The 12,585-nt window shown below is 42.4% G+C and overlaps 1 protein-coding gene across 1 annotated transcript in view; it reads left to right on the plus strand.

Annotated features, from left to right (window-relative positions):
• Positions 1-12,585, plus strand: part of LOC115479559 (occludin-like) — a 93,562-nt gene that overhangs the window by 49,752 nt on the left and 31,225 nt on the right. The window contains exons 5-6 of the mRNA XM_030217530.1: positions 9,105-9,305; positions 11,935-12,106. Coding sequence (XP_030073390.1) covers positions 9,105-9,305; positions 11,935-12,106 — 373 coding nt within the window. The remainder of the gene's footprint in view (positions 1-9,104; positions 9,306-11,934; positions 12,107-12,585) is intronic.

A 12,585-nucleotide genomic window follows, 5' to 3' on the forward strand; every position in this document is an offset into this window, starting at 1 on the left:
TTCAAAATTATTGGGGGTGCTAAGTCCAATGGAAATGACCCCTCCTTGGACATATACAATGAATTTTCTCAATATTGGGGGTGCTCAAGCACCCACAACACCCACAGAGTCGGCTCCAATGGTTACTTTGATATTGTTTTTCACATATAGAGCTGCTACTCCACCTTTTTGACCATCTTTATCCATCCTAAATAGTTTATAGCCCAGTATGTTTGCATTCCATTCATAGGAGTCAATGAAATATATCTCCATGATAGAGGCACATTTAGATATTGTTGTTAACATCAGGGCTTGCAGATCATGAACTTTGTTGCTTAGACTGTGAGCGTTTGTGGTCATTGTTTTCCAACTGTGTTTCAGTGGCGGTCTCATCTTCTGTATAGTTTTTTGTTTAGTCTCACCACCTACTTTATTGCTAAGAAGTGAATTACTAAGATTGATGTTTAGATTGCTTTCTTTACTACTGTCACAGCTTGTCTTTTGCTGGGGATGACTACCTGAATCGACTTGCTCCCATCTGCCACCCCCACCTTCTAGTTTAAATGCCTAGAAACATATTGTCTGAATCTAACATGAATGATCTATTATTTAGAAGAAGATAAGTCTAGCTGCATTAAATTGCCTATCAGGCATTTTTGACATTGATTATGACCTACTGCTTAGACTAAACAAGCTAGGGATTTCTGGTTCGTTTTTTAACTGGCTTACGGAATTTCTCTCAGAGATTTTAATCAGGTTCAGATGGATGGTATTTTATCTTTTTCTTGGCATGCCATCTATGGAGTACTACAGTGATATCCTTTATCACCTTTTTTTTTTTCAATGTTTCATAGTTCTTTTGGTTTAGGATTATAAGAGTTGGGAATTTCTGTTTATTCTTGTGTTGATGACATTTTATTAATACCTGTTCTTGATGATCTAGGATCAGCTTATTCAAAAAAGTTAGGGATTTAGAGTAGTAGAGAACTGAATTTGTTCCCATCATCTAAAACTAAATACAGATAAGACCAAGCTCCTCTGGTTGAGTAGTTCTCCTGACACAAAGCCTGGTTTTAACCTTGAACTCATGGGTATCAACATATTTTAGGAATCATACTTGAGTCAGCCCTTTCGTTGGACTATAGTATCAGGTTAACTTATAGTTCAAGCAAACATCTATGGTAGATATTACTTTTGTGAAGAACATTTTATATTGTTGTTTCAGGCACTGACGGTAACTCGGAGTACTGTAATTCCCTGAATTTCGTTAAATTAAGAGTCAGATTACAGTGACTGCAAAATATGACAGACAAACTTATATTTAAAGCTTGGAAATTTGATAGTACCTTTCCTTTATTGGCCAGACTTCATTGGCTGCCTATACATGACAGGATTATTTTTAAATTTGTGTTTTGTTTTCTGAATTATGGCTGGTATAGCCTTACGATATATGACCCATTTACTTTTCTATCCTAATTCCATTCATTGTCTACGTTTTATTGATCAGTTGTTGTGTTTGCCTATTATACTCTTATTAACTATGGGCCTGATTATTCAAAATGATTTAACTAGTCAGGAGACGCTCCTATCCGATTAAATTACGCTTAGCGTCCCAGCTGCCGATATTCAGTGACATTTAAGCAGTATGTTGGCTCTGATTGCCCTAGCACTGCCCAGTTAGTGCTGGGGGCGGTCAGTGGGTGGCGTCGAGAAGGAGCCAGCAGTTATGCAGGCACCATCTATATTCAGCACTGGTGCCTACATAGCTAAGTGGGCCAATAGGACCACACAAAAGGCAGTCCTATCTTTACCCACTTAGATAGATAGGTGCTGGCTCAGAATATTGGCCAGCACCTACATAACTTCCAGGTGAGCGACTGACCCCAGATACTCAATGCTGGTGCCCAAACATGACCCAGCATTTAACATCCGGGCTTAATCCTTCTCGTGGCTGTCATTGGCTTTAAAACCACTAACCGCCATGGGCTGAATATCAGCTTCCAGTGCTTTTTTTGTAGGAAAAAGGGTACTGGTACTCATGATGAGCAACCTTAGGGGCAGGATCACTGTAGCTCCACACCCCTTTTACCAGCCATGGAGCATATAAAAACACATCATTGAAAATATTACACCAGTATAGGAGAAGAAAAATAACTTGTGATTTTTGTTTTCATTATAAATAATTCTGTAAGCTGTTACAGTTCCACTACACCCCAAATGACACAAACCAAATTTAGCACACAGACCAGGAATTAGGAGAACAGTCTTGCCAAATCTGAAACACAATATGTTATCAAAATCTCAGAACCTAACAAACAGACCCCTATTCAGACATTTGGCTTTGCAGTCACACATGCAGAAGAGAAAGAACCCATTTTCAAATATAGGCAAAAATGAACCTGAAATCCCAAGAAGCCAGACTCTGCAAGCAGCACAATACAAGAAAAAACGGAAAGAAACATGTTTCCTCATGTACAGTGCAAAATAAGACAGCAGATGTAAATGCTCAAATTGAACATATTCCACAATTAAAATTAAATGATTTTTTTCTACCTTTGTTATCTGGTGACTTTGTGGTGATGATTTTGTTTTTCTGATCATGTTGGTTCCAGTCTCTGATTCTGCTGCTCTCTATCTGTTCTCTTAACTCCTTTTCCAGGGCCTCCTGTCTATGTATTTCTTTCCTCCTTTCTTCACTTCTTGCCCTACATCCATAAATAAAAGCTGGGTTCTCCTCAGACTTGACTGGAGGAGGTATAGAGTGGATCCAGCTTTTGCCTGTTTTCTCCATCCATGTGCAGTTTTTCTCCTCTCTTCCCTTTCCCTCCTTTCTGTGTATCTTCTTCCTCTCTGTCCCCTCCCCTCCATTCATGTCCAGCCTCTTGTCTCTCCCATCCCTCTCCTCTCCATCCTAGTGCATCTCCTTCCTCTCTCTGTCCTCCCATCCATGTCCAACATTTCTCCTCCATCCATCTATGTCCAGCATTTCTTCCTTCCCCTTCCCTCCATCCATGTGCTCCTCTCTCCCCTCCCCCTCCTCTCCATCCATGTCCAGCATTTCTCCTCTCCATCCATGTACATTTCCTTCCTCTCTATCCATGTCCAGCATTTCTCCTCTCTCCCCACCTCTCTCCCATCTATTCAGCCCCATAGCGATACCAACAGGGAGGAGGTAAAATAAAAGGTGCCGTACCGGCACCAAAAAAAGCCCTATCAGCTCTTATATGTTTTTATCAATTAATGTTATATGACTCTGTATTTTGTGGTAGGTGACTGTTATCCTTTAAATGTTACCTGCTTTGAACCTTTTGTGGGGGATTAAGCTGGCTATATGATATTAGATTGGATTAGGTCTCTGGAAAACATCTTTATGCCAGCACTGTCAGTTGATAACAACAAGGTTTGTGGCTGTGATGTAGGCTTGTCTTCAGAGAAAGACACTTGCCCCAAAAGTCACAGAACATCAGGATTCAAATTCACTCTGACTCCCACACACTTTTATTTACGCAGTTACTTTGAGACTGGCATTCTGGTACTGGAGTTAGGATACTCCAGCATTAATTTGAAAAACAATGTTAAACTAACAAAACAACTTTCCTGAGGAAGTGACGTCATCGGAAGATATGGCTGCTTGATCAGTAAGCTCCGTCGTCTCTAGAGCAAAATCAAAGCATTCCTCGTGCTAAAAAGCGAAAAAATCACTCCTAATATAAAAGAACTAACGCTAAACTCATGGCAGCAAAGAAAAAGCTGGCAAAATTCAAGTTTACGTCCGAGTCATCGAGTGCTACAAAAGGAACCGGACTTCGTTCTCGAGGGGCCAAGATGGCGAACGCGGAAAGCGAATCGGACCAGGACCTTGAAGAGCAGTTTGAGAGCGAGGCAGAAATTAGTAAGAACGATTTCGCCAGATGGTTTACAGAATTAAAAACTGAAATGGTGACAACAAGACGTAGCATTCAAACGGCGGTAGCGGAATTGCGCGAAGAAATCAAAGAAATCGGAAATAGGCTGGCAGAAACGGAGGAAAAAACGGAGGCCATATCGCAGGAAGTGCGGGACCTCCGGGGCTCCATAAAAAATGAACAGCAAACAAGAGTGGATATGGAAGACAGGCTGGAAGACCTTGAAAATCGCACTAGAAGGTGCAACTTGAGATTCAGAGGCATTCCAGAGGAGGACCAGTATAAAGATGCTGAGAAAGTGGTTCAAGAAATCTGTGCTTCTCTACTTAATCAGGACTCCAATGCAGGAGAGGACCGAGAGAATGCACCTGTGGAACTGGAAAGGGCGCACAGAAGCCTAGGTGCACCAAGGAAAGGATTGCCAAGAGATATAGTAGCCTGTTTTCTCAGGTTTCCAGTTAAAGAGAAAATTTGGAGAAAAGCGAGAGAACTGGGGGAGATAACTTGGAACACGGCTAAGATCCGGATATATCAGGATCTGGCTAGACAAACGCTACAGCGCAGAAGAAACTTTAAGGACATCACGAGCTACTTACAAAAATCTGGACTACGCTACCGCTGGTTGTTTCCTTTTGGGCTGCAAGTAACGGTGGGGAGTACCACCCGCCGTCTTCAATCACCGCAAGGAGCGTGGAAAGTCTTAAAGGAGATGGGATGTACAGATGTCCCCAGAGAGGAAGAAAACATGCAGCAATCCCAAGGCAACACAGGGAGAAAAGATCAGACGGGTTGGCAGATGGCTGTAGGGAGGAGGAGCCGCCTCCCAGCACGAAATGCAAGAGATACAGTGGAGAAAGATGATGCCACCTGAAGCTGATAAGGACTGAACAGGGACTTTGAACGAGTTTCCACTGTAGTAAGTGGGAGTGAAGATGAAACAAGTTGAAAGGTTATATATGTGATGTTGGGGTAAATGCATATATGAGTTTTAATAGAAGGGAAGGGGGAAAGCAAAATAAATAAGGGAGAGAATGCATATTTCATTAAGAGACCGGGCAGTCAAGCTCAGAGGATGACGTGCTTCCTTAAGGGAAATACTGGCACGAAAGAGCGGGTGCCAGTTGATGGGGAGATTGGGGGGGGGGGGGGGGTACAGGGGAGGGCTGAGCGATAGAGGACTACGTATTGGGTCATGGAATGTAAATGGGTTAAACAATCCTGGTAAGAGAAGTATAATTTTCAGAGAACTGCGCAGATTGAACTGTGATATAATAATGTTGCAGGAAACCCACATTAGGAAGAAGGATGAAGCACTTATTATGAACAAAGGGCTGGGGGAAGGGTATACATTGGCTGATACTAGGGGAAATAAGACGGGAGGTTTAGTGATTTATGTGAAAGAACATTTGCAGTTTGTTAAAGAGGCTGTGTATAAAGACAGAGAAGGTCGCTGCCTTGCAGTCAGGGGGAAGGTCAACAATCGCAATATCACATTAATAAACATGTATGCACCAAACAAGGGACAAGGGAGATATTTTGATGCCACTCGGGCGGAACTGATTCCCTTTGTAGAAGGAGTGGTAATGCTGGGGGGAGACTTCAACCATGCGGCGGGGACCATGGACCACTCTGATAGGACGGATGGGGGAGAGGGGTATAATGGGCGCCAATTTCTTAGACTGATGCGCGAATTACACGTAATAGACATATGGCGTTTACAGCACCCAGGACAGCGCCAGTACACACACTATGCCCATGTACAGAGAACATACGCCAGAATACATGCAATTTGGGGTAGCCGAAACATATGGGGAGATATAAAGGAGGCAGAGATCGAGAGTATACATGCCTCTGATCATGCAGCAGTTTGGGTCACATTAGATGGGTTGGGTAAGCAAAGATCAGGACAAATCTGGAGACTCAATGAAACTTTACTAGATGGAGAATCTGATTGCCAAGAAATCAGGAACACTATTAAAGAGTACCTGGAACTAAATGATACGGGGGAGGTAACGGATGGGACAATGTGGGATGCTTTAAAATCAGTAGTGAGGGGGGTCTTAATTAAAAAGGGGGCTCACAAGAAGAAACAGAGGGCAGAGAGGGAGGTAGAAATTCGGAGGCAACTAGCGAGAATGGAAGCTATACATCAAAGAGAAGGGAGACCCCAACAATTAGTAGAACTTAAAAAATGGAGAGCGGAACTGCATATGATTCAGATGAAAACCATGGAATTCCATAGACAATTAATGCAGCAGAAATTTTTCGAGTTCAGCAACAAAGCTGGGAAAATCTTAGCTAGAGGTTTGCGTGATAGAAGAGTTAAGAACACTATCACTAAAATTAAGGGCCCAAAAGATGTGATTTACCATCAAGATGAGGAAATCAGGACACAATTTATGGATTTTTATAAAAAGCTATATAAAAGGGAATCAACAGAATCTGTAGAAAGCATCAGGGATTATATACAGGGACTTGGATTACAAAAGGTGTCGGTACAACAGAGAGATGAAATGGAAGCAGCAATAACATTAGAGGAAGTGTTGGGAGTTATCAGAGGCCTAAAGGGTGGGAAATCACCAGGGCTAGATGGATATACTGCTAAATATTATAAAATCTTCCAACAGGAACTGGGACCCCTCTTGGTGAGGTTGGGTAATGCTAGCTTTGAGGGGAAAGGATTCCCGACCAGCATGCAGGAGGCAGGGATATCGGTTTTGTTGAAACCTGGGAGAGATCCAACTTTATGTGGGTCGTTTAGACCGATATCCCTGCTGAATGTAGATGTTAAAATCCTGGCCAAAATAATGGCAAATCGGCTGAGTGGGATATTACCATCTCTCATACACGAGGACCAATCTGGCTTCATTAAACATAGGCAAGTGGCAGACAACATTAGAAGGACCCTTAACTTAATTTTGGGGGGCACAAAAGAGGGGAGACTCTATGACTTTATTAACAATAGACGCCGAAAAGGCGTTCGATAGGGTCGAATGGAATTACTTATGGGAGGTAATGTTAGGAATGGGATTTGGCAACACTTTTGTAGGCTGGGTGAAAAAGCAATATGACCAACCAAGGGCAAGGATTAAAGTGAATGGGGGGTGGTCAGACCCAGTGAACATACAGAGGGGGACCAGACAGGTATGCCCCCTATCCCCGCTGTTATTTGCAATATCTATTGAACCATTGGCCCAACGAATAAGAGCATTGAAGGAAGCGCAGGGGGTCCGAATGGGAGGAAAAGAGCATAAAATAGCTTTATTTGCGGATGATCTGCTGTTTTACATTGGAAAACCACTTGCGACACTGCCGGTGCTAATAAAGGAATTAAATCTTTTTGGGTCATTGTCAGGTTTTTGTGTAAACTTTGATAAATCTGAACTCATGGGAATAACTGCCGCTGATCAGGAAATAGAACAACTAGGGAAGAGACATGGTTTTCGCTGGACAGGCAGAAATTTTCGCTATTTGGGCATAAGTGTACCCCGGGATCTAAACACATTATACCTATTGAATTACACACCGCTTATAGCAGCTATTAGAAGGGACTTGCAAAAGTGGAAGGGAGGATTGTTGTCATGGTGGGGTCGTATAGCGGTGGTCAAGATGAATATTCTTCCTCGACTGTTATTCCTATTTCAAACACTGCCAATAGCTGTCCCTAAAGGGGAATTACAGAAATTACAGATGGAAATAGGGGAGTTCATTTGGGCAGGACATCCAGCCAGATTATCACGGAAAATAATGTGGAGAGCAGTAGAACTAGGGGGCAGAGGAATCCCTAATATTACTTGGTATTACTGGGCAGCCCAACTGCGGCAAATTGAGGTCTGGAGCAGAGTTGACCTTTCTCCGGTTACCCAGTTAGAACAGATATTTGTACAGGAAGGTAGGCTAGATGCACTACTCTGGGGGTCTATCCCTGAACATACGTATAAAACACTAACATTGAATCCCTTCGTTTCACATTTGTTAATATTATGGGGTAAGCTCAAAAAGAAACTCAGGGGACCACATAATAGATCCACATACGCTTGGCTCACACAAGAACCGGGGTTCCCTGGGGGGCAGGAAAACAAGATAATTGCCTCATGGTATGATAAAGGTTTGATTAGGTTTCGTGAGTTTACAAGAGAGGGCAAACTTAAAAACTTTGAAGAGATTAGTAAGGAATATGATCTTCCTGAGACAGAAATCTATGCATATCTTCAAGTTAGAAATTATATGGTGACAGCAAAATGGAATAAGGGCAACTGGATAGATAATGAAAAGTTTGAAAACCTATGGGGGTCCCTATATGGGGGAGGAAAGGGATCTCTAAATTATACGAACATATTAGGGGCACTACCTTTGAAAAATTACCTTATATGAAAGCTTGGGAGCAGGATCTTGAACAAGAATTCAATGGGGGAGAATGGAAGAAAATGTGTATAGAGGTAAAAAAAAGCATCTATCTGTGTACTGGTGAAGGAAAACGCTTATAAAGTTATGAGTCGCTGGTATTATACACCTGGCAGATTAAAAGCAATGTTCCCTAATGCATCAGATAAATGCTGGCGCTGTGAAGAAGGGAAAGGAACATACTATCACATTTGGTGGACATGCTCCATTATACAAGAGTTTTGGGAAATGGTTACAGGATTAATTACCCAAGCAATAGGGGTTCAGTTCATTTGTGATCCCAAATGGTGTTTGTTGGGCTACGGGAATAAGGGAGGGAAGGCATGGCAAACTCGAATAAAGCGTATGTGCCTAGCAGCAGCCAAAACAACAATAGCACTGAAATGGAAACAAAGAACAGGCCCCACGAGACAGGATTGGGAAAATAAATTGTACTTCTTGATGGGAATGGAAAAAATGACCGATAGGCGAAAGGGAAAATATAAACCCAATGCGGAAGAATGGTTACGATTAGGTGAGCTAATGGGGGGAGGGGAGGGGGGAAAGGGGGGGAGGGGGGGAGGGGAATAATGGGGAAGGGGGAAAAATAAAAGAATGTTAACAAAGCTTGAATGTTACAGATCAGCTATGTATAGGAATATTGTTTACGAGTGTAATACTTTGTTGGAATATTAATAAAATGTTTAACAAATAAAAAAAAAAAAAAACTTTCCTGTGGCCCAAGAGGATTTGGAGAGTCTTGTAGGTTACCTTTTTCAGTGTTGCCTGCGAACAGACTGAAACTAACACTCTTTTTTTTTTTCCCCCCTCGCCCAGTCTTCCCCATCCAGAGAGCGATGCCCCTGTGCGAACCGTCAGCAATAGCACTCTGGAGCTGAAAGTGAGCCCCAGCAAAACCACTACAAGGAAGGGGAGATGGAGGCGACGCAACCCAGAGCTTGATGAGTCCCAATATGAGACAGATTATACGACAGCAGTGGAGTCAGGAGATGAGCGAGACCAGGGCGAGTGGGACATGTGAGTACCTTTCTTCTCCATTACCTTTAAGAAATTATAACTAAAAGGAGTCTCCACTCAGAGCAGATCTATCAAAATGGTTTAGGGTTTTCACCAAAAGCTTTATGAGAGATGACTTTAAGAACCTAACATATACATCATAGAATATCACCTTATAATCATTCATACCTTATATTTGTTCAGACTGGAACCGGCAAACGCCGATAACGGTAATATGTAAGCCACATTGAGCCTGGGAAAATGTGGGATACAAATGTAACAAATAAAATAAATAGAACAAGGTTTCTTTACTAGTGGATGCACTCTGATGCCCATTATGAGTTCTGCAAAAGGCCTGCTCAGGTTCTGTGAAGTCTAACAAAAATGAATGAAAAATAAAATGTATGTTTGTTAAGCTACGAAAAGAACTGCTTCCTTAGTGTCCATCCAGACCAGCCTAGACAGATGGGTTATGCACTCCTATCAGCAGGTGGATGGAGACTGAGAGCTACAAATTCTGGTAGAGCTTATATGTCAACTATGGAGTACCTCCCAGAATCAGTATTTCTCAATCTCCCAGCAGGTGGAAGAGGTGTGAGCCTGTGCAGTCTCAACTGGTCTAGTAGGCCTGGGGATTCCTAGTCCTAAGAGTTGCTTGGGTCAGCAGTGTTTCAGTCTGGCTCCTAATTTTGCTGCATCTCTCCCATGGCTGCTCCTTGACTGCTGGTTGGGCTCTGGCCCACGGAGGTTGCATTGTGTCCCAGGGGTGTCAAACCCGGGTGGCCGATTCCCTTCCCATTCCCTCCTGGTTCCATGGCCCTGAAGGGTTCCTTTTTGTTTATGGATGTCCTTTTTGTGCCTCGACCGCAGTTGCTATCTAGGAACCCTGAATACATGGGAGGTGAGCCTCATCTTTGCTCTGTGTTTAAAAAAAAGGGGAGGGGGGTAGTGGAGCAGAGATCGGTCTTGAAGTTCTCTGCCCCCTCCCCCCCTCCCATTGAGGCCTCCCTTAGAAGACAGCATGGTGAGTTTGTGCTGTGTTATTTTATTACATTTTGGGGGTTTTCCACCAGTGTCAAACCCTCTTTCAAACATGAGAACAGTTTATTTTCCTTTTTTTCTTATGGCAGACTTGATTATTCCTCAATTTGAACTTCCCCAGCTGTAAAAGAATTAAATATAAGCAGGCATACACCACTACCTTCTCGTACAGGAGTACACAGCTATGGAACGCACTGCCCACAGCCTTGAAAATCATGGACAACCTAACCAACTTTCGCAAATCCTTGAAGACATAGCTCTTCAACAAAGCCTACAAAATGAACCCTTAATGACACTATCACCACCCAACCCACCTAAGAATTAAAACACACCCTACACCACCCTATATAACCCTTCCTTCTCTTATCTCTCTTACATCTTCTGCTTACATCTAGATCCTGTCATGTCGATGTCATAACAACACTCTGTAAGCCACATTGAGCCTGCAAATAGGTGGGATAATGTGGGGGTACAAATGCAATAAAATAAATAATAAACACACAGCCCCCCAAATTGCTGAGTAATTATTACAATGAAAGATAAAGATGCACTACTGCCAAAAATAAACTGAGGGCACGATATTCAACTGGCAGCAATCAGTATTTTGGTGACCACCACCAGTGTTATCCAAGGATAATCAATGTTGGGCCATGTCCGAGCTCCAGCATTGAATTTCTAGGTATATGGGGCTGGCAAAAACATAGCTGGTTAAGTGCGATATTCAGCACTTAACCAGCTGTGGCGAAACGCATAAAGATAAGACTGACTTTTATGTGGTCCTATTTATGTGGTTTCCTGGACAGGTTAAGTGCTGAATATCGACACTTAACTGGCCAAGTGCCAACTCTGCCCTGGAACGCCCCCCAAATAACCAGTTTTGCATTTGGCGCTAACCAGCCATTTTCAGCGGCACTATCCTGATAAGTGCCACTGAATATGCCCATTTAGCCCCAGACAGGTGATTTAAATGGCCAGGGGCCTCTCCTGAGTTTACATTATTTTGTTTTGTACAGACATACAGGCTTGCTGCACCTCAAATGCTTTAGGCAGACTAGACAGTCACCTATGATGGCAGCTTCTGGGGGGAAAAGAACAACTGCAGTCAAAGCAAAACAGTAAATCTGACAGTGATACAAACTCAAAATAAAAAAATTGGAGGGTGGGCAATTTTCAAATAGTTCATTCACCAATGTAAACAGCTTTTTAGAAATTCTTTTTTGTATTTATATATGTATTTTACAAGATGATTGTGGGAGAAGCGGTGTTGGGTGATCATAACCGAGTTTAATTATTAGAATCTAAGGGGGTAGAATCTGGAGAGTTGAAAGTTAACCAAGGAGAGGAGTGGGAGGACATGGGATGCAAATCTGAAGTTCACTAAGGAATCTGAAATCCTTGTACCAACCCTGTAATTCTGGAAAAGAAGGAACCTTATGTATGTAGGGTTGGTTACTTTACAGATTGATACGACTGACTACTTTTCTGTTTAAGTAAATAGATAAATAACTGGCTACTGCTGCTTATTACAAAAATGTCACCAATTGAAAACCAGATGTGTATGGTATGAAATTCTGTTAATGCTATTGGTTTTCTCTTTCTTGACTGGCAGCTTGTACCCTGTAATAAACAATTATGAGATGCGTCAGGAATACAAACGGGAATTTGATGTGGACCTTAAGCGCTACAAACAGATGTGCGCCGAAATGGATGACATCAATGACCAGATAAACCAACTCAGCAAACAGCTGGATGATCTTTCAGAGGACAGCCCTCAGTATCAGGTAGATACTAAGCCAATTTTGCCAGACCTAAGTTTATGTCTTAAGAGGATTTCAGAGTCCTATGCAGGCTCCTGAGCCAGCCTGTAACTATTCAGTGCTGCAACACAAGAGCAAGGAGTCTGATTTCCACCTTAAAGCTGTGGGATATGCTTTCTCTAAGGGTATGCAGCATAAAAATGGGAGGAGGAAGGGTAGAAGCAATATAGTAGCACTATGGAGGGAGTTCCAGTGTACAAAGAAATGCATGCTTAAAAGATAAAGTCTCTCCTACTAATGCTGTACATCACTATGAATACATTTTACTACTATGCACCATTTAAGAAGGAAAACAGAGTTTCCACTACGTAGTTTTCCACTATTCCAGAACCTATGGGATAGTTGTGTCCATCAACCAGCAGGTGGAAATAGAGAACTGAAAACTGAGCTGAAACATATCTCTCTTGGCATCCAGTCCAGCTCCTCAGTATTTTCTGTCTCCA

The sequence above is a fragment of the Microcaecilia unicolor genome, chromosome 11, assembly GCF_901765095.1.
Source record: "Microcaecilia unicolor chromosome 11, aMicUni1.1, whole genome shotgun sequence".
Classification (NCBI taxonomy): Eukaryota; Metazoa; Chordata; class Amphibia; order Gymnophiona; family Siphonopidae; genus Microcaecilia; species Microcaecilia unicolor.